Source organism: Amphiprion ocellaris, chromosome 17 (genome assembly GCF_022539595.1).
Source record: "Amphiprion ocellaris isolate individual 3 ecotype Okinawa chromosome 17, ASM2253959v1, whole genome shotgun sequence".
Taxonomy (NCBI): domain Eukaryota; kingdom Metazoa; phylum Chordata; class Actinopteri; family Pomacentridae; genus Amphiprion; species Amphiprion ocellaris.
In genome coordinates, this window is record NC_072782.1 from 29,424,828 (window position 1) to 29,447,518 (window position 22,691).

General features: G+C 39.8%; 2 protein-coding genes and 1 long non-coding RNA gene across 3 annotated transcripts; 2 read left to right on the forward strand and 1 right to left on the reverse strand.

Moving 5' to 3' along the window:
• Positions 1-815: 815 nt before the first annotated feature.
• On the reverse strand, positions 816-2,731 carry LOC111585481 (growth arrest and DNA damage-inducible protein GADD45 gamma-like). Its single transcript, XM_023294998.3, has 3 exons — positions 2,574-2,731; positions 1,904-2,111; positions 816-1,785 (listed from the first exon to the last, which is right to left on the reverse strand). Exons 1-3 carry the CDS (start codon positions 2,672-2,674, stop codon positions 1,672-1,674), a joined length of 423 nt encoding a protein of 140 aa, XP_023150766.1. The 5' UTR covers positions 2,675-2,731; the 3' UTR covers positions 816-1,671.
• Positions 2,732-8,428: 5,697 nt separating this feature from the next.
• Positions 8,429-9,972, forward strand: gadd45gb.1 (growth arrest and DNA-damage-inducible, gamma b, tandem duplicate 1). The gene is made up of 3 exons (XM_023294997.3): positions 8,429-8,658; positions 8,756-8,963; positions 9,082-9,972. The coding sequence occupies exons 1-3, from the start codon at positions 8,513-8,515 to the stop codon at positions 9,193-9,195; spliced, it is 468 nt and encodes a 155-aa protein (XP_023150765.1). The 5' UTR covers positions 8,429-8,512; the 3' UTR covers positions 9,196-9,972.
• Positions 9,973-11,060: 1,088 nt separating this feature from the next.
• LOC129350905 (uncharacterized) lies at positions 11,061-14,650 on the forward strand. The gene is made up of 3 exons (XR_008604483.1): positions 11,061-11,160; positions 12,236-14,417; positions 14,519-14,650. It is a non-coding gene; the product is annotated as an uncharacterized LOC129350905 (long non-coding RNA).
• The last annotated feature ends 8,041 nt before the right edge of the window (positions 14,651-22,691 follow it).

Sequence of the window (22,691 nt, forward strand, 5' to 3'; positions counted from 1 at the left end):
AACTACTAATATAGACTACAAGTGTAGCTACAGATGTGTCTGACTTTATAACTGCATATTAGTGAGCAAAAGAGGTTCCAAAATGGGCTTTTATGTGAGAAAAATATGTTATATTTCCCCTATTTTTCACAAAACAGCTGAACTTCACACTGAGCTGATACAGAGGAGGGAAAGGAAAGGAGATCCTGCAATGGAAAAGAAGTCAGTTTCTTTTTTGAAATTCAACGCTGGGATTTAGATTAGAGGAGGAGCAGCAAATTCATGAAGAAAGATAGAATGGAGGTAAAAATCTCAGAAATATTTTTTCCTGCTTTTTTTATTCTCTATTCATCTTGTGACCCCTCAGATTTATCAAGCAACCCCTTGAGCGGGCCCAGACCCCCAGGTTGGACACCACCTGCTTAAAGAGATAAAAGAGGTATTGATCTTCTCTTCTAAGACTCTGCAAAAAAGACAAAAATGCCTGAATATTCCTTTAAGCTTGATGTTCTAGATAGAAAATGAAGCTTTATTAGGCTGCTGCATGGTGGAATATTTAACTGCTCACGTTTCAAGTGGAAGATTTACAGACTGAATACTTTTTTTCCTGGTTTCTCATGAAGAATGAGGTGAAATTGTGTGTCACAGTACAGAGCTGACATGTTTCCAGTGAGTTCTGGATGGTTTGAGTGATTACAGCTGAGTTTGTGCACAATCAGATTTAAAAATAAATGAAATTTTAGCAAAAAAATCTCAAAGAAAGGTCCAAAAACCTGCAAGTTTACAACAGGAAAGTTCAGACCAAAAAAAAGTCAAAGAACAGCCAGTGAGAAAAACTGAATTCAGATGTTTTATTTATATTCTTTCATCCTACAAACAGCCGATAAGTAGTTAACAAAATATCTCATTTGACAGAAAGCTGAAGTCAAAGTTCTACATTTTCATTTTTTTGTTCCACACTTCAAGATTCAGAATCAATTTACACCTTTTTTTTTTTAAACACTTTTTGTAGTTTTTTCAATGTTAAATATCTAAAGTGAAACCTTTAGATAGTTTTTAAGGAATATTTTTGTCTTTGTTAAATTTCTAAAGTGAAACCTTTAGAGATCAGACTTGATTTTCTTTTTTTTTTTTTTAAGTTTCAGAGTATATTTATTTTGTCATCGTTAAATTTCTAAAGTGAAACCTTTAGAGAATTAAGACAATTCTGGAAAGTGGGAAACATTTGCGCTGATGTGCAGCTTGTTGTTGTGTTGCTCAGCGTGAAGAGGACACCTTTAAAAAGTCCCTTTTTAACAAGGCCTCTTCCTCAGCACCGCTTCTTCTCCTACTGCGCGTGCTTTTTTCCACGTGCGACATTTGCTCTGTGGAGAACCACAGGACGCAGAACTCGCTTCTCCTTCCTCTCCAAACCTCATCCGCACAAAGAATGAGGGTCGATGCGTCGCTCCTGTGGCATGCCCGACCTCATTCACACAAAGAATGAGAGTCATCTTGGCATGGACGGGACAGGAGGCGACGGTCCACGGGGGGCCTCCTGGGGGCCCGGCGCCGTGCTGCCTGGACGGGAATCCTCCTCAGGAGTGTCCAGGGATGAGCAGAAACAGGGTCATCCTGCTTTAGGATGAAGTATTTCCAGATGAGAAGCTTTTTGCAGCATCTTCCAGCAAAGAGAGGAGCCCTGAGAGCAGATCAGCGCTCGGGGAGGCTGATCTCAGGAACCCAGTCGTTCAGACGGCGGCTCTCCTCACAGAACAGGTGCAGCTTCTCCAGAGCTGGATCCTCCCAAGAACCTTCAGCTGGGTTCTGATCAAACACAAGAAGAACAAGAGGAGGTTTAGTCTCACGTTTCTACACACAAAGCAGCACATTTACAGCTTTAAAGGTCTTCTAAATGCCGTGGCTTCCACTGAGCTCTACGCACCGTGATGAGGACGCAGTGAGCGTCTTCCAGCTGCTCCGCCTTGTCTCCAACTATCTCCACCAGACGCTGCATGTCGCTCACTCTGACGATGCTGATGTCGTTGTCGAAGCAGAAGGACTGGATGAGGGTGAAGTGGATCTGCAGGGCGATGTCACACTCGAACTCCTCGTCCATGGCCAGGACGCAGAAAGACACGCTGTCCGGATCACTGTGGAGACAAAACAAACACCTTTAGATCCAATCCTCAACATGGTCCAGACTCGTTCAAAGGTTTGGGGTCTCCCAGACAGTTTCATGTTTTCCATGAAAACTCACGCTTTCATTCATGTGCTAACATAATTGCACAAGGGTTTTCTAATCATCAATGAGCCTTTCAACACCATTAACTAACACAATGTAGCATTAGAACACAGGAGTGATGGTTGCTGGAAATGTTCCTCTGTACCTCTATGGAGATATTCCATTAAAAATCAGCCGTTTCCAGCTAGAATAGTCATTTACCACATTAACAATGTCTACACTGGATTTATCACTCATTTAATGTTATCTTCATTGAAAAAACTACTTTTCTTTCAAAAATAAGGACATTGCTAAGTGACCCCAAACTTTTGAATGATAGTGTAAGTCAACTTAAATCTCCACAAAGTCCCTTGTAAGCCTGTTCACTTACTCAGTCATGATCTTGGCGCTCTCGTAGACTCCTACAGTGAGCCGGTCTTCACTCTGAGCACACAGCAGAGCTTCCTTCAGAGATTTTCCAGGAGACTGCATGTTCAATCAGCTAACTGTGTTCACAGAAGTCCACAGAAGATGAAGAAGAAGAGTTTGTGCTGCTTCCAGGAACTCTGACAGCTTTTATAGCACAGACCCGGCACACGCTCAGCTTCCTATTGGCTCCCTGGAGCACAAAGGCCACAACAGGCCAGCAGCCTCCCCCATCCTCCCCCATCCTCCCCCATCCTCCCCCATCCTCCCCCCTCCCTGAGGGACGCGTGCCCATAGAAAAGTCTTAGAAAGTCGGGGGCAGCTCCGGCTGAAAGGATCCCATGTAGAAACTCTGTGACCTTTAAATGATTCTTTGAGCTTACAGGAATAATGAAACCACACAAGAAGATCAGAGTGAAGTCCTCAAAGTTGTGGAAGGATTAGAGGCTCCCAGTCAGAGTGATAGAGGACGAGACAGCAGGATACTTACATCTACAGCACAAACCATAAATTTAACCTGTTGACGATCCATGCAGACGCTTATTTCTGCATTCTAAGATGTTTTACTTCCACTTAAAGCTTCTGCTTCTGTATTCGTGACTAATACTGCTTCTAAAACAACTTTAGAAAGTGCATCACCGTGCAGTTACAGGATGATTTTGGAAGAAGAAGACGAAGAAGAGCAACACAGACAATCAGTGAAGATATAGGAGACAAGTCAGAGCAGTCAATTAAAATGAATATTCACAATGACAATAAATGAAATGAATAATTAGCTAGATTAGCAGTCATATCAAACAAAGGAACAAGGCAGTTTAAAATCTAAAGAATAAGATTGAGGGTTAAAATTAGACATTAAAAATAAAAAAATTGAGAATGAAAGAATTAGAGGACATCACACCAAAGAACCAGGCAGCTAAAAGTAAAATAAAACGAGAACATCTAAAATAATACAGAATAAAGCACTAAAACTAAATAAAGCCAGAAATATACTTCACATAAAAGCAAATCTATAAAAATGTGTTTTTCAGAAGTGATTTTAAAGACGTTAGTGACCCTGCAGGGCTTCTGTCCTCAGGCAGGTCGTTCCAAAGTCGAGGTCCTGATGGAAAACGTTCGGTCACCTTTAGATTGAAGCCTGGACTTTGGAACGCCCAAAAGGGATCCACCTGAGGCTCATATGGGGTCAACAGATCATAAATGTAGCTTGAAGTGAGACCCTGGAGAGCTTTAAGATCAGCAAAATCTTAAAATCAATTCTAAAACCAGCAGGGAGCCAGTGGAGGGAAGCTAGGATGGGTGTGACATGATGCCGTCTGTTAAAACCAGTAAGAAGTGTCGCTTCTCTGCCATGATTTACACAACTGAAGCAACTTGTTATTGATTTTCTACATGCCATTAATGGAAATCAATGGACGCCAAACACAAGCTGCAATGAAACCTTTAAAAAAAAGAACTAAAATATACCTAGAGCCATAACTGCTCTAAACAATATCAAAATAGAATAACAATCATACATGTGCAGTCATCTGATGATGATTGTTTATGTGTGGATGAAATGTTTTTGTTTTATTTATTTCTCAATTACACTCCAGGGCACTTTGTACTTTTAATTCTCCTTTTTTTATAGTTTATTCTAGTTTTTAAATTCTTTATCCCAGTCTTTTAACTTTTCTATGACACCTATGGTAGGATTGCACCTTCAGTTTCATTGTACAATGACAATAAAGACATTCTGTTCTATTCTAATGGACAAATTCATCCACTCCGTCGTTAAAAGTATCGCCAAATCAGTCCATTAAACCACTGACCTCCATTTGTTTACTGAGTCTGTTGATTTTTTAGCAAAGTTAAGTTGATGTTCAGAGAGAACAAAGCTTAGAATTAAGATCAAATCAACCTGAACTAACTTTGGTTAACTTTAATTCCAACTTAAACTAATGTAACTCTGACAAAAATTAGCTGAATGCACAAATACAGAAAGTTTTAAAAGTTTTCTAGTTTGTTTTCATGTTGGGCAGAAATGAATGGAAGCCAATGGCTGACTGGTCCGATGGTGAAGGTGCATCTTTAAATAACTTTGAAGCAATATAAAAAGAAAATGTGGCACTTATTGAAGGTTTTTAACTAAAATATACTGTATGTGCATCCCTGAAAAGGTTTTCCTATTTGAAAAAAAACCTAATAAATGGAGATGAAAATTTTGATGTGTTTTTGTTCTCAGGTTGTTTTGGTTTCAGGCTTTTCTTCATCAATGCTGCTCAGGTGCAGTTTGACATTTTGACTTTCTCATACTTTTTTTTGGAGTCACTGAGGCTAATATTTGACCTCTGAATGCTAATTTCAACCAAATCGGACTGTATACAAGTAAAATATCACAAATATGTGCAACATGTGTGTCAAGCAAATGTACTTTGCAGCTAAAGAAGCTGAAATTGGTCAGTAACATCCATTTTTAGAAGTCACATCATGTTTGCAGAGGCTAGAATTTGCAGATCCTGACAGAAAAGAACAAATTCTATGTGATAAAGTTTGGAAAAGTCAATATTTATTACCAGAAAGAAGAAAACTGCAGTTTGTCATTGTTGTTTGTCAGTAAAAGTTAAAGTTTTCATTGTTCCTCCTGTACTGGACGTCAGACAGACACTGTTTTTTAGACTCGTGACCAGTTTCACAGTTTGAACTCTTGTTTCTTGCAGATTAAGCAGTGGCACGCGCCGCTGCTTTGCATGCGTAAAGACGGCGCTCACTCGCGGCGCGTGGCATCTGGAGATGCCTGCATGCTTTTATCTGTCTTCTCTGCGTCAGTATCCACGGCAACCGGGAGATACCATCTGTCCCGAGGGGGGCGGGAGCGGGGAGGCCGGACAAAGGGAGAGTCAGGCAGCACCTGCTGAGCGTGTTTTGCTATTCAGCTGCAGATATGATATTTGGATGAAACTAAAATAAGCAGAATGCAGCTTTATGACGAGTAGTTTTGAGTTATTTTTGCATTTGTTGCTCAAAAAATCACTTACTGATCAAAACAAAACACATATAGCCTTCTTATTGTACTTTATCTACTAAAATGTGCGCATTTTTCCTTAAATATGAGTCATTTTTTGCGAACCAGAGGCCAAATATCTACAAAAGAAGCTGGACTTATCTGGCAACTTTGATCACTTTCCATTATCACGCAGAGGCTGGGCTCCGCTGAGCGCCGCAGGTCACCAGAAAGCAGCTTTAACCACCAACACCTGTCGCGCTCCGCCTCGGAGGCCTCCGTCTGGCAGATGTGCTTCAGCAACAATAGGTCCGTATCGATTTGCACGCGCCTGCCCCGTGGTCATGCAAGTTGATCCTTCCTAAAATAGATCAGAGCCCCTATCAGCTGGATCCGAACCGCACTTTGGGCCAAAATTACGCCTCTCGGCCAGCTGATGTGAGGAAGAGTTTGCAGCAATAACTGAAAGCGATGTGGATGTAAACAGCTGACAGTGTTGCTGCAATAATGTCCAGATAAGCGTTTTGTTGTCAGAAACACGTCCAGCATTCTTGCAGGTGTTTACATCTCAAACTGAAAGTGATTTTTATCTGCCTTTACACGCCTGGCATCGTTTTTTTTTTTTTTTTGGGAGATAACACTTTTCATTTTGAAAGTTTGGACCGTAAGCTCTCCGCTTTGGCATTCAAATTTAATCAAAACTCAGACAACAGACCGGCGAATGTGGAGACTTGTAGACAAAAGCTCGGCGCGCCCTGGGGTCGAGGTTGACCTGGGTTTAGTAGAGAGGAGAGGAGGGTGGAAGGGGGGTCCTCTCATAGCGACAGTTCTCCATCTGCTGCTCTCCCATCCGCAGAACAATAGCGCTGAATCAATCACCGCCAACCTGTGTCTCCTGCACCGCCTCTCAGCTCCAGCCCCCCTCCTCTGTTTACGCAGCAGTGGCAGCAGGCCCGACCTGATGCGAGATGTGTTTTGGATCATTATGCAGATGAAATTGCTCCGAATAAGCACGAAATGTTGGAGAAGAACTGCTCCATCAATGAAACAAATCAAACAGACGCGTGCGCCATTTTAAAGTTATGGATAACTAATGGAAAGATGTCAGATGCAGGTTTTATTTAAAACCACGGAGAGAAATTTAGTGAATCTTTACTAAATATCATCAAACAAAAGAGTTCTGTTGTGCAGAAACTCTTTAATCAGAGGAATGAATGAAACAGAGCTGTAGTAGTAGTTTCGCTGTGGTTACAGTTAGGGATACATAATGGAACGATGTAAGTTTTATTTAAAACCACAGAAAGACATTTGGTTAACCTTTACTAATTATGTTATTATGTTATGTCATGTAGATACTCTTTAAGATGAGGAATGGATGAAATACAGTTGTGCGTAAAAGTCTAGTTATGCTTAAAGTTATGGATACATAATGGCAAGCTGTCAGATGTGGGTTTATTTAAGACCACAGGAAAACATGTAGTGGATCTTTACTAAATATGACCAAACAAACAAGATCTGTTGTGTAGACACTCTTTAATCGGAGAAATGGATGAAACAGAGCTGTGCGTAAAAGTTTCGTTATGCATAAAGTTTTGGATACATGATAGAAAGTTGTCATGTAGGTTTTATTTAAAACCAGAGAAAGAAATTTGGTGAGTGATTACTAAATCTGACCAAATAAACACGAACTGTTGAGCAGAAACTCTCTGTTTGGATGAACAGATGAAGAAGAGCTGCGCGTAAAAGTTTCGGTTTGGTTACAAATATGGAGACAAAAGACATCTGTCAGATGTAAGTTCATTTAAGACCACAGAAAGACATGTAGTGGATCTTTACTAAATCCGACCAAATAAACGCAATTTGCTCTGCAGAAACTCCTTAATCTGAAGAATGGTAAGACACAGTTGTGCGTAAAAGTTGGCTAATTCGTAGAAAGCTGCCCTTTAAACCACAGATAAATGCATTTATTGGACTCATGCACCAAATACCAAACATCAGTGCAACAAAGTTGGACCGCTCTCCCTTTACAGTCCTGTTCGTGTGCCTCCTGAACTCCCCAGAGTAAATAAATTTAAAAAAAAAAAAAAAACAGCAAGGATTTTCTGGACAGCTGATGGCCACGTGGTCAGCATGGGCCAGCAGTGCAGATTGCGCAGCACGCACAGCGTTCTGGCACGCGCTGGTTATTTGCATTTGTATGGGGGACCGTGATAATAGAGGGGCTTCTGTGTGCACAATGAGGCCGTTTTTATGGCCAGCTTCTAGTCCACAGATGGCATCATCCACCTGCCCTTTCTCTGCTGCTGCTGCTGCTGCTGCTGGGGGGAGGGGAGCTTTTACACTTTCTCCATGTCCTGCTGAAATTAGATCAGCAAAAAGTTCAAAATCAAAGGAAAAACATTTAGAGTTTACAAGTAGGACAGTTCACAGTGGAGTTTTAACGTTTGATTTAAGGTTTAGTGTTTGCATCTGAAGCAGTAAGTAAATGTGTACCTTTTTCTGCATGTAGAATTTAATGTAACTCTTCTGAATGCATGCAAATGTGCAAAATGTGCAGGATGCATCTGTGCAGTTGGAGTCGTGTTTTAATTGTTTTGCAGAAAACTGATGCTGCAAACTGATCAAACTTTGTTTTTCAATTCATCTATTTTTAGTTTGGAGGCTCCTGCGTGCAGAAGGGGAGCGTGCGTGGCTCGATGACCGCCATCAATCTGCCACGAGCCGGAGTGTGACAATAGCATTATCATACCAATACACCATTCAGCTCCAGCCAATCAGGGCGCAGCGCTTTCACTGCGCCGCACGAGCTGCAGGGTATAAAAGCGGCAGAGCGCAGGTCTGAAAGCACTCTGCTCTCTCTCGGATTTACTCTCCGATCACACTCTCTAAAGCTCCACTGAAAACTGCGGAATATCTTCATCATGACTCTTGAGGAGGTTCTGATCCAGAAAACCACCACCGAGTGCGCCTCGTGCACCGGAACGGCCCTGGAGGAGGTTCTGGAGGCCGCCAAGGACAACGACTCCCTCACCGTGGGGGTCTACGAGTGCGCAAAAGTTATGAATCTGTAAGTATGAAACTCTGATGTTCAGCTGATGTCACATTCTCACCAGTGTGTATCATGTTGAGGATTGGATCTAAAGGTGTTTGTTTTGTCTCCACAGTGATCCGGACAGCGTGTCTTTCTGCGTCCTGGCCATGGACGAGGAGTTCGAGTGTGACATCGCCCTGCAGATCCACTTCACCCTCATCCAGTCCTTCTGCTTCGACAACGACATCAGCATCGTCAGAGTGAGCGACATGCAGCGTCTGGTGGAGATAGTTGGAGACAAGGCGGAGCAGCTGGAAGACGCTCACTGCGTCCTCATCACGGTGCGTAGAGCTCAGTGGAAGCCACGGCATTTAGAAGACCTTTAAAGCTGTAAATGTGCTGCTTTGTGTGTAGAAACGTGAGACTAAACCTCCTCTTGTTCTTCTTGTGTTTGATCAGAACCCAGCTGAAGGTTCTTGGGAGGATCCAGCTCTGGAGAAGCTGCACCTGTTCTGTGAGGAGAGCCGCCGTCTGAACGACTGGGTTCCTGAGATCAGCCTCCCCGAGCGCTGATCTGCTCTCAGGGCTCCTCTCTTTGCTGGAAGATGCTGCAAAAAGCTTCTCATCTGGAAATACTTCATCCTAAAGCAGGATGACCCTGTTTCTGCTCATCCCTGGACACTCCTGAGGAGGATTCCCGTCCAGGCAGCACGGCGCCGGGCCCCCAGGAGGCCCCCCGTGGACCGTCGCCTCCTGTCCCGTCCATGCCAAGATGACTCTCATTCTTTGTGTGAATGAGGTCGGGCATGCCACAGGAGCGACGCATCGACCCTCATTCTTTGTGCGGATGAGGTTTGGAGAGGAAGGAGAAGCGAGTTCTGCGTCCTGTGGTTCTCCACAGAGCAAATGTCGCACGTGGAAAAAAGCACGCGCAGTAGGAGAAGAAGCGGTGCTGAGGAAGAGGCCTTGTTAAAAAGGGACTTTTTAAAGGTGTCCTCTTCACGCTGAGCAACACAACAACAAGCTGCACATCAGCGCAAATGTTTCCCACTTTCCAGAATTGTCTTAATTCTCTAAAGGTTTCACTTTAGAAATTTAACGATGACAAAATAAATATACTCTGAAACTTAAAAAAAAAAAAAGAAAAACAAGTCTGATCTCTAAAGGTTTCACTTTGGTAGAAAAAGGCTGAATTAACTTAATGTTTATTAATAAAAACATAATAAGAATTTGTTAGATTAATCTACATTTTATTGTGTTTGAAGATTTGACTCGAAGGTTTTGTTGGAAACTAATTTATGTCTGAAACAAAATGGAGAAAAAAAAGTTCAATAAAATGAAAACAAATGATCTATGTGAGTTGTGTTTTCACTTTCTCTTGGTGATGAATTGAGGGGGTGAAGGTGACAAAAGTTTCAAACTCAGCGGATTTGCATGGGAGGCGCTCAGAGCTGTCATCTGCTCTTCCTCCTCCTCCTCCTCATCTGCATGTCTATGGCGCAGCGCACAATAGCGCCGCTCGGCTGCAGCGGGCCGCACAGAGCGCCTATTGTCTGGACCGCAGATGTCTCCGCGAACCACGCCGCGCCATCTGCCGCTCCGTGCAGGTGGGGGTCGGCCGGGACAGAGCGGGGAGGAGCCGGGGAGGTTAGCGGGTCCAGCAGCGCCGGAGGGGGGCTGGTTGGTTTGGTCCGGTTGAAGAGGAGGGGAGGGGGGAGGGGGGGGGGGATCATCTGGTGTCCCGCCAGCTGCTGTCACGACTATTATTTACTCGCAGCCACTCGGTGAAACTTTTGGTAAACAGGCCACAAAGAGACGAGCTGTGTTTGGGTGCAGCCACCTGCTCCCAAAGCAACAATGAAGTCTGCACGACGCGTCACGTTTTCAAGCACTTTATTTAGTTTTTCATCAACAATAAGTCTTTTCAAGTGTAAGTGGGTCGAAGCTTCCCTTTTTTCATTTTAGACACTTGGCTTTGCAATATTTTCTGCGCTCCAGTGAAAAGATCAAATCAGCAGCAAGAACTTACATTTCAAAGAGGGAATTAGTTCAGAAATTGTGAGCTCTCGGTCCGTGTATTTATCTGGTAATTGGATTTTCCGTTCTGAAACGGGTATTGAAAAACAAAAAAGGAGTGGTTATGTGATTTTCGTTTTAAAATACAAAAAATAAAATTGAAATCCAAGGCGTTTTTCCTTTTCATGATCAAAAAGGGATATGCGAAATTTTAAAAATGCTTTGATTTTCATTTTATATTTAGAATAACAAAAAAATGATATCAGCAAGACACAAACGAAAAAAAGGTCTGTTTTTTTCATTTTCTAAGACCGGAAGTGGTCATCAGCAAGTGTGGAGCCAAACGACAACAAGATTCTCAGAGGGCGGAGCCAGAGAGCAGTGATTGGTCAGACTGACAGAGCCAGAGAGCAGTGATTGGTCAGACAGTGCGAGCGGATCCAGTCTTCTATATATATCGATGGTCGGAACGTCTGGTAGCATCTCTGGCTGCTGTTGACCTTGTTTTTGGAGTAAAACACGGTAAGAAGATAAATACTTCTAACCTGTAGCGTTGTTTTGTTGTACGTTAAATCAGCGACTTGTGAAGAGTTGTGTTTTGTCGTGTTTGAGCAGTTGGTCCGGACACGTTAGCTAGCTAAGTGGCTAAGTTAGCTAGCTAAGCGGCTAAGTTAGCTAGCGGGCTAATTAACACAGGTGGCTAACTTACCCCCGAACACCTGTGTTAGTTGCTGCAATGAAATATTTATAGAAGTTTTTGTTTTCCTGGTGTGTGTATACATTATTTTGGCTGACTCTGACTCTGTGAACTTAATGGGAACAAAACTGTGATTTAATTGCTGCTCTGGAAGCTTCTTTAGTGAAAACCGGTTGGTGTTCTGCTTTGAAACAAACTGCTGTTGAGGTCTGTGTTTTTAGATTTAACCCCACAGTTTCTGAATGAACTGATTGTTTGTTTTTTTCCTGATCAATGTGGACGTTTTAATTGATGGTAACATTTACTGATCATATAATCAGCATGACAATATAACAGTAGAACATTCTGACCACCTGACTAATACTGTGTTGGTACCCCATCAGAGAAAATCATATCCATATACAGATTTTTATTCATTCCAGGGCTGGTTCAGTAAAGATTATAATAATAACTACATCAGATAATTCTTTGTCGCAGTTGGAATTTTGCAGACTGAGAGATGGTTGAGAAGGTTTCAGTTCTTGTTTTAGCAAAATATGTTAGAATAGAAGATCTTTATTGTCATTGTACATGAAATTATCTGCAAACCAGCAAAGTGTATCAGTCTGAGGTATCTAAAAATAAATGTCAAGAAAAATGCTTCTAAAGCCAATAATAAACAGAATATTTTGAGGGAATATTCTAAAAAGGAAAGAAAAGCTCCATTCTCACTCCTCTCAGGATAAACTGTCATTAAAACTGACTTTAAATTTAGCTTCAACACGAGATAAAAACATTTACTTTCATTACTGATGTTGTAAAGTTTTAATAAAGTTCATGCTACTTTTATAAAATGATGAAAGTGAATAAATTGTATTTCTGTGATCTGTGTTTGATTCTGTCTTTTCTCCTGTCATCCAGATGTTCAGAGGGAGATGATGCCACATCTGGTCCAGCTGATGGAAGGTCTTGAAGTTCTCTGACTGGCCTCGACTGAAGATGGTCGTCTCACTGGATTTAAGGTTCAGATGCTCAGTAACAAACTCCACCAATGAGCCAACAGGGAAGCTTTAGGTTTATTAGATGTTGCTATGAAGGTTTCACTGTTTTTCTTTGTGAATGCAATGAGCTCCAACTGAAACTTGAATTACAACTTAGAAGTAAATCCTTCCATCTGAAAGGATTTAGTTGCATTAATAACCTCATAATATTCTAATATTTATTCCAGTCTTAGTTGGAAATAGAATCTCTGTATTGATTCAGGTAAAAACTGAACTTCACAGCATGTTGGAGCAAAGCAACCAGATGAAAACTGTGATGGTGTTGGATTGTCAGACCGTAATGTTGCAGCTCAAAGCAGCTTTTCTAGCTCAGTTCATTCTGACATTCAGCTATGAATCAACACAGCAGATGGTGATCCATGCTGTGGAAGTCTCACATCTCCTGATTTAATGGAGCTGCTTTGCACTTTTTACAGTTTATTCACCAACACTTTATTTAATAAAAGTCCCATCTAGTTTTTATGAGGAATGTGATGTTTTAATTTCTCTGTGAATAACTGCAGTCTAATGCAACAGCTGGAATTGTAACATCTGTCCTGATATTGATCATGAAGTATTGATCAGAATACTTATGGTCAGCAGTCATCCCTGAAGTTTTACATTCAAATCTGTACTTGTGTTGTGAACTTTGGTAAGAAGCAGAAACTTTAGCGTTGCCATGGATACATGAGTGTTAAATTCTGTCCATGTTTCCATTTTGGGAAATTCAGTCCAGCAGATGAGTTTGTTTTTACTGCCAGCTACCATTCAGTCTGAGATATTAAGAATAAATAAATGTGCATAATGTGGAAATGAACAGATTCTATTTTTATTTATTCCTACAGTTGCTGCATGTAAAGTTCCAGAATGTGGAGGAATTTAGTCGCACAATCACAGACAATAAATATTATCTTAAAGTCGGGTTATTGTTGTTTATCAGTACAATACAAAAAGATTCATGTTAGAAATATTCCAGTTAAGACTCTAGAATATCAGGATTTATGTAAATTTACCTCAATAATATGAATGTTCAGGTTAAGATTGAACAGTGATATTTATTATGTAAGTTTAGCTGATTAATGTTTATGACTCTGCACTACATTATTTATTTAAATTGACATCATTATTGTAATATTTAGGGTCAGACCCTACAGAATTGAGATTAAGAAATCAAATATTCTATAAAATGTAAATACACTGAACTAATCTGGATATATTTAAGTGAGACTCAATATTACAATATTATTTATGACAGAAATCTATCTAAATCAAAATTTAAATCATTTTTACTCCAAACATTTACTGGGCTGGTTTAAATATTAAAATCACTCCTTTCTAATCCTCTGCTGTACGTTCAAACCTGAGGCCTTAAATAGAAACACACAAGTATCTGATTAAAGGAACTTCTGCAGAGTCCTGGTTCCAGAACATGATCATAGAATTATAGACAAACTTTAACAAAAGCTGCCTGAGAGTTTACAGGTTTTTATGTTAAATTTCTTCAGTAATTTAATGAGAGTTATCAGCAAAAATCAAGTGTTCATTTGATGAACTTCATTTCCTAAAACATCCAGAATTGGAGCTCATATCTTTGGCAGCTGTAAAGTTTCTGCTCCTTCAAAGTTCACAACACAATGAATGAATTCCTAAAACACTCTCAATGCTGGAGAGCGTTTGATGCTGAAGCAGTGATCAGTTTTTCTGTTTCTTCTCTGGAGATGCACAATGAGGGACGTCTGCAGAGACTGAGAAAGAGTCTCACCACATCCTGACATGAGGAAAAAGACTTTATTGAAGACTACAATGAGAAAAACTATCAGACAGCAGACGGCTGCATTCAAGGTGAGCTCTGAACATTTGATCTGGAACAGGAATTCAATAACGGCAGCATGAGCTTCATTTCAGTCTGTAGCTGCTGAATTCATGGATGAATCATCTGGCACTCGAGAGGAAGACCATCAAACATCCACATCAGCTGATGGAGGTCCAAGAGTCTCACCCAACAAACAACCTACAGAGTGAAGACCTCAAATCTGATTGGACGGCCTCCTATTCAGCCACATGTGTGAACAAATGCCTCTAAGCTGATTTGTTTTCTAAAATAAATCTAGTTTGAGTTCTAATCTATGCCTGAGTGTTTGCTTCTTTACACCGCTGTTAACAGTTTAGGCTGTTAGATTGTTCCAGATAAGACAAGTACAAGATTCTTCAGAGCCGTTCTACCACGAGCCTGACAGGAAGAACTCCAACATCTACTGAATGTTCCTGTGGTTCCCTCAAGGCTACAGGAGGAGTCCTACGAGGACGAGCCGGTCCACCTGATGGTGGCCAGTCGCAGCGGTTCAAAGCCAACACCGACTACGTGGACTTCTACTGGACCACACGGAGGCCTTCAAACCAGACCAACAAGTTCAGCGACTCCCCAACTCGTGGGTCTGAGGACGCCGCCGAGCCTCGGTCCAGCCGGCCTCCTGTCTGTGGGTGTTTGAGTGCTGAGAGGTTTGTGGATGCATGTGAACGTTCTGTGTTGAAACAGCAGCTTTGGACTCAGTAACGCCGGGAAAAACCAAGAGCTCCTTTATTTGTGACTTCCACTAAAAAAACTGATGAAAATAAGTTTGCCAGGGTTCTGACTGATAACAGATTATTAAATAATGAAAATAATCATTTAAATATTCCTTTAAACAATCCTTTTAGGTCTACATTTCCTTTACACTGACTTCTTGGTAAATGTACAAGTATTTTGGGTGGAATATACCATTAAGCCCAATGTTCAAGGGTTTTTCTGGGAATATACCATTAAACCAACCTTTTAGGTAAATGTTCCAGGATGTTGGGTAGAATATACCATCGGATCAACCTTTTAGGTCTACATTGGAAGATTTTAGAGTAGAATATTACTCCAAACCATCCTTTAGGTCTAAATTTATGGTGGAATACTCCTTTACACCAAGATTTTTTGGTCTACATTGAAGGATTTTAGGTGGAATATTCCTTTGAACCAACTTTTTAAGTTTATGTTCAAGGATGTTGGGTGGAATATACCATCAGACCAACCTCCAAGGTCTACAGTAGTGAATTTTAGGTGGAATATACCATTAAACTCACCTTTCAGGTCGACATTGGAGGATTTTAGGTGGACTTTTCTTCCAAACCATCTTTTAGTCTACATTTAAGGATGTTTAGGATGGTATATTCTTCCAAACCAACTTCTCAGGTCTACATTTCAGGTGGAATATTCCTCCAGACTAACTTTTTTGGTCTACATTGAAGGATTTTTTCTAAACCACCCTTTCAAGTCTATATTTGAGGTTTTAGGTGGAATATTCCTTTTAACCAGTCCCTTAGGTCTCTTTGAGGATTTTGGATGGAATACTCAGTTAAAGCAACATTTTAGGTGCATGTCCAAGGAATTTTGCTGGAATGTTTCTTTAAGGTGGATGTTTGAGGACCTTGTAGGTGGAATACTTCCTGAAACCAACCTTTTAGGTCAACATTCAAAGATTTAAGGTGGAATATTCCTTTAAACCAACCTAAATTTCATGTTTTGATCATTATGAAGTGAGAAACCTCAATCCAGACTCCTCATAATGACGTTTGAGATTTATGCTGCTGTTATTTGTTTAGTCCAGACTAAATGACAGAAATCCATAACTGTAATTTTATTTCAGGACTCGGTTATTAAATGTCAAAACAATCCATGTGACTCTAAAAACTCAGCTGTACAAACTCTAAGATTAAACTCTCCACAAGGATCCAAAATAAGTTGGACTTCTACATGAGAGCTTTAATTATTCTTCATCTACTTCCTGAAAAGTTTGGTCAATAAAAAAGACAAAAACTAATATTTTCAGCTGAACTAAAGACAGACTTTGTGATTTTTCTGCTGACATGTTGTGTTGTTGTAAACTTCCTCTTTCAAATAAATATCCTCCTAACCCCCTGGAAACCAGCGTTTGTCCTGTTTTTGTGTTGCTCCTCGGTGACCCTAGACAGCCGGGTCCTAATGTTTTTTGAGCAACATACCATACTATGACATTTTTACAATGAGGGTTCTACTATGGAACCAGTTTGACATGTTCAGGTGTTCTTTGTGTGAAAACTCAGAGATTTCAGGGATCAGAAGGTGGTTTTCAACTTTCTTTGTTAACTTTCTGCCTCAACTTTAAATTTCCTTCACTAACCCAGCCCTCTGGACTTCCAGGAAGCTGTGTTCCTATTGGCTGTCCAGGTGGCTGCTTGGTGTTATCAGGAACACCTGAGCAGCTTGGTGTTATCAGGAACACCTGAGCAGCTCAGTGTCTTCCTGCTTCATTTAGCTGCAGCCAAACATTTCCTCTGCTTCTCTTAACCAGTGAACTGGGTTTGGCTCCATTGCTTTTGTTTGTTCCTTAGGCGTTGGTTTGCAGCTTCCAGCAGTAAAATCATCTTTAATGTGTTTCTTGGTGTGTTTTAGGGCTTTGTACTGGATAGTTGTCTTGGTAAATGTGGTTCTTTAGCCACAGTTAGCACATGGTGCTATTGTGTGCAGTGATTAGTGGATTTGGTGCAGCTGAGTTGTGTCTTTATCCTGGCTGTAGTGAGTCTTTAGAGGTTTCTGGTCAGACACATTCTGTATTCTTGTTTGAGAACCAGCGTTGGTTGTCCAGAAGGTAAGAGTTCCTGTCCTGATTCTCTGTTCTCAGAGGTTCTCTGGTAGGCTGCAGGAGACTTCAGCGTTTGGGTTGTGCTAGTTTGGTTTTTGTAAGGTTTCATTTGGACGACTATCTTGAGGCCCTTCCATGTGGTTTAGTGAGGTTTTCTGGAACAGTTCTACAAAGCAACCTGCAGCAGAAGAGACTTTGAGAGTTTTTAGGAAGTTCTGGAGACCAGACTTTAGAGCAGCAGAAACATTTGTCAGCAGTTTGAGCAGGAGAAGGTGAGCTTCAGAGTAGAAATGAGACAGAAACCTTCTTGATCCGTGTGGTGAGGTCCTGTACCAAGAGTTTGAGCAGGTTGTGAAGAGTCTGTAGTTCTTTGGTCTGAAAGCACAAGAAGAGTCGACTCATTAAAGGAGAAAACAGGAGATATTGTTGGTTCTTCTGTCGCGCTGCAGTTTCCTTAGACTGAATATCAAGTTTATATTTTAAATGATTTACCATGTGAATCCAAGAAGACTTCAATAAACTCCCTCCATCCCCTGAACACAACATATTTTATTACCATATTAAATCTTTCATTTTTTAAAATGTTTGAGTTTTAATCATAGTTTTAGCATAGTTTTTTTTTTCTCTTTGCTTGTTTAGTTTTGTCATCTGTGTGAAAGCTGCTAAACAAATAAAGTTGAATTGATAAACTGAATAATTGACTAACTCATGATTGTGACAACAGAAGTATTTTCATTGTGATCCAAGGGTTTGTTTCATTTTTAAGGTTGGGGTTAAAATCTTGACAGAAAAAAAGAAGAAAGAAATAAACTAAATTTTAAAAAAAAAGCAATTAAATCAAAGGAAAAAACATTTAATACAATAAAACTTGTAAAAAGAAAATTAAACATGAATACAATTAAATTATATTAAACATACAAAGTATTTAATTAGATAATTAAAGAGAAGATACAAAACATGTAATTATGAAATTAAACAATTTTTTTAATTAAACATTAAAAATTAAATATTTAAGACAAACATTTAAAAAACACAAAACATTTAATTAGATTATTAAAACTTTTAAAAGACAAAACATTTAATTAAAAAAAATAAATGCTTAATTAGAAAATTAAATCTTAAAGACAATAAAACTTTAAATAGGAATTAAACAGAAAATACAATGAAGCATTTAAAAAGAAAATTAAACATTAAAAGGAGGTAAAACATTTAAAAAGAAAAATCTTAAAGATTTAATCGAAAAATTAAACATTGGGAAAGAAAAGGAAATTTTTCAAACAAGCCGATAAAACATTTGAAAAAACAACAAACATTAAAAAGACAAAACATTTTGAAATGAAATCAGACATTAGAAAAGAATAAAAGGTGAGAAAAGAGCAAAACTAAACATTTAAGAAGAATCAAACTAAAGACAAAACATTTGAAAAGACACCAGTTAAACTTTAGAAGATCAAATTAAACAGAAGAGACAATGAAACAATCAAAAAGAGCAAAAACAGAAACGCATTAAAGCGTTTTCTAGTCTGAAATGAAAACATCAAGTTGTTTCTTCAAACATTTCCTCCTTCTATGTTCTTGGTTTGATTGTGGACAGATTTACTAAGAACTCATTTCAGAAAACTGCTTTCCAGATAAAGTCTACTAGTAGTTGAAGGCATCGATCAAACAAATGTTACCTTCTGATCTCCACAAACTTTACTGTTCAGTGAAGAGAATCAAAGTTTGTTGAGGATTTCTAAAAAACCCACAGGTGAAGGTCTGAGAAGAACTCAGATGGATGGTCTAAATGTGAAATCAAGACTCATAGTCACAAGTTTTAAGGCTTCTGTTAACCAGAAAGTTCAAACTAACAGAGAAGTACTGAGAAACCTTTAAGATTTCAGTCCTCAGACTGTCTAAAGGTTCAAACTAACAGAGAACTACTCAAGAACTTTCAGGATTTCAGTCCTCAGACTGTCTGAAGGTTCAAACGAACAGAGAAGTACTGAGAAACTTTTAAAACTTCAGTCCTCAGACTGTCTGAAGGTTCAATCTAACAGAGAACTACTCAGGAACTTAGAAGATATCAGTCCTTGGACTGTCTGAAAGTTCAATCTAACAGAGAACTACTGTGGGACTTAGAAAATTTCAGCCCTCAGACTGTGTGAAAGCTCAGGTCCTGAGGACTCGGGAGGTGTGGAGGCTTTGGAAAGTCTTGGAACTGAGGGTTCCACCCTCCAGTACAAAGGCTGAAGTCCAACCTCCTGAGAAAAACGGTCGAGTCGAGACTCGAGTTTAAAAAAAACTCGAAAATGACAAAAAATAGAAGACAAATGCGCAAAAAAAAGAGAAATTAGTATCTGAGCAAGTAGCTCAGGGGGATAAGAGAGAGACTGCAGACTGGAAGGTCGCAGGATTGAGACCCGCCACCGGCCTTTTTCTTTCTTTGTCTTTGTCAGTATTTGAGAAAATTTAAGAAGTGTCTGGTCTTGAACCAGCGACCTGCAGCTCCATAGGCAAATCCTTAACTCACTGAGCTACAGATCAGATACAAAGAAATAAATTCGTCGTCCCTTTGACATCGTAGTTCCTGAAGTCACCACATGGGTGGAGCCAAGGCGGAGTCTGGGTGGGGTCAGGGCGGAGAGTAGGCGGGGAGGTGGGTGGCGGCCTCCCCCCTCTACTCCCCCACCTCCCACCACCACCCACCACACCTTCCCCCGCCCGACGAGTTCTTCGAGTCTCCACGAGTTCTTCGAGTCTCCACAGGTTTTCCCCAGTTTCTGGAGTTTCCACCAGGTCGGAGGCAGAACAAGTTGTCATGAAGAGGTGTTGAAGTCGGCCAGGATGGACTGACTTTACAGCGACTAGAAGGAAGACCACTAGAAGAGCAGGTCTTTAACCACCATCCATAAAATCCATGGAGTCGACTCCACAGAAATAAAGGGAGAGAAACTTTTATCAGCCTCCATCCAGATGTTCAACTTCATATCTTTACTTTGACATTTTTAGCACCACAAACCTTTAGTATCACACTTTATTATCATTTATTAGGACTTTAATGGAATCCACCAGTAGATTTACTTTTTGTTGACAAACTTTATTCTGCAGTATTTAAAACTGTTCCTTCTATTTGACCTCATGTTTATTAGTTTTAGTGGAGAAAGTTATTTTAGTTGTCGATTAGTCTCTTAAAAACCAAATAATAAATTGGATTAGTCAAGAGCTTTAAATTTCTTACTTTGTCATATTTTAAATATGACAAAAAAATATAAAAATAAAGCATCTTGAGACAATTTGACCTGTAATTGGCGTTATATAAATAAAACTGAATTAAAACTGTATGTATCTTGTAATGTTGGAATAATTCAACCATATATGTTGGAAAACACATTTTCTTTGTCCATTAATCTGTTGATTGTTTTCTCCAATAATTCATTTCTTGTTTTGGTTTATAAAATGTCAAACCCAAATATATTCAGTTTACTGTCATAAAAACCAAAAAGATTCATGATGCAGGAATCAGACAGTTTTTCACTTTTTATCTTAGTCAGAAAGATAGTTGATAATGTGTGAATTGTTGCAGCTTGTGAGCCGTAAAAGGTTTTAATCTTTGGGGCCGAGTGTCAGAAAACATTTAGAAACCAACATCAACAAAACACTCAACAAAGATTTGAACATCATTAAAGGGAAATCCAACTTTTGCATGACAATGTCTAATTAAAGGACATTTATTTCCAATGTAAATGTGTGATATTCATCCTCTGGAGCTTTCTCTTCACGTCGTCTTCCATCTGGACTGGTTTGGTCGGGAGCATGTGCAACAAACATTTGAAAAACTGCACTTTAACATCAATGAATGACACTGAAGTTTAATCTCTACATAAATGAGACTGAGTCTGGATGTGCTGCTCTGTCATTAACTCCTAAGTTTAGGGAAAGTTCAAACAAAAGAGGACAGTTCAGATCAGACTTGAGAATGAGCTTATTTTGAACAAACATCTCAGACTTTCTGAACTTCAGCATCTCTAGCAAGATATTTTAACAACAAGCAACTCAAGAGATCCAGAAGTTGGAGAGAGTTAGCTTTAGCTGAGCCAAAGAACATGTGGGACGCTAACCTAGCAAACATTTCAGACTTTCCTCTGTGAATTCTGAGAAATAATTTACTATTTAATGACAGAGCTACACATCTTAACTCAGTCTCATTAAAACAGACTCTAATTCAGTGTCATCCATCCATATTAAAGTGCAGTTACCCAAAATGTTTGTAGCATGAGCTCCAACAAAACCTGTCCAGGTAGAAAGCCACTTTGACAAACAGGAAGTGGAAGATTCCAAGCAGATTCATAGAAGGGGGAACCGGACTGTACTAAGTGTGGTCGAGTACAGAGGGGTGTTTTGTGGGTTTTTAAGGCTGATAATAATTATTAGTGAAACATTTGGAGTAGATATTCATTTGCAGTAAATGAAAGTATTTAAAATCTTGGAGTTAAACTTAGAAGAACACAAACTCTAACAGAAAACTTTGTTGATATGTTTTTGTTTTGTTTACAGATGTTAAAGGAGTTTTATTCGTGACGCATAACCAATCAAATCACTCCAGAAGACAGAGCGACCACAGGTAGATAAAGGTTCAGAGCCAAAGTAGCACCATTTTTAAATTGATTTATTACCATAAATCAGTAAAAAATAAAATACTGATGATCAGTAAATCAGTCAGCCCACAATTACTACAATTCTACAATGTATGTCTCTTTCCTTTGACTGGTTATTTATACAATATACAATGTATATTTTATACTATACTACTACCTTTGTTTCCTCCTCCTCTGTTGTTTTCTGGATTGTACTCAGCTGCATGCCTTCGTCCACCAGGCCTCCGTTGACTCGTCCCGCCTGCCGTCTCTGGAGCTGAAGCTGGATTGGAACAGACCAAAGTACAGTCCAATCACGATGCCAGCTGCCTCTCAAAAGGCTCCTTCATCTGGCAGGTGGCAGCACTTCTTCTGAGGGGAAGCTGAGCTGGTCCAGCAGAACTTTGGAGATGTGTTCCAGTGGTTGGTGGATGTGTGGGGAGATAGAGAGGGACCTTTGAACTGTTCACAAAGGAAAACAGGGAACCCATTGGTAGTTTTAGTTTAGGTGCTACTGTGGTGTGTTTTTGGGTTTTAAGAGGTGAACAGGAAGAGTTTTTGTTTCGTATTGATTATCCTTTACTTTGTTCCTGGTTGGAATGCCCATCAATGTCAACCTGAAGTTCACTTTTAGTTCTGTTTATTTATTTTTATTTTACTAACACCCATTTGCTTTTAACCCCCTCACATGTTGTGTTGTTGTGAACTTACTCTTTCAAATAAATACTTGTCTAACCCTCTGGAAACCAGCGTTTGGACTGTTTTTGTGTTGCTCCTCACCTACTGACAGCTGTGGACTAAAGGCTATACTGTGACATATTTAGAGCGATGTTTTTACAACATGTTTGAAAAATCGCATTTTTTTTCGACATAGTATAGTAAGGCATTTTTTTTGCGCCAAAATTCATGATGATCTTTTTTTCAAAGAAAACCTTTCTGGAGTGTTTTTCACGCCCTCCTTTACATTATTTCATCATATGGCACGTTTTTACAACATGTTTGAAAAATCCAATTTTTTTTCGACATAGTATAGTAAGGCGTTTTTTTTGCGCCAAAATTCATGATAATTTTTTTT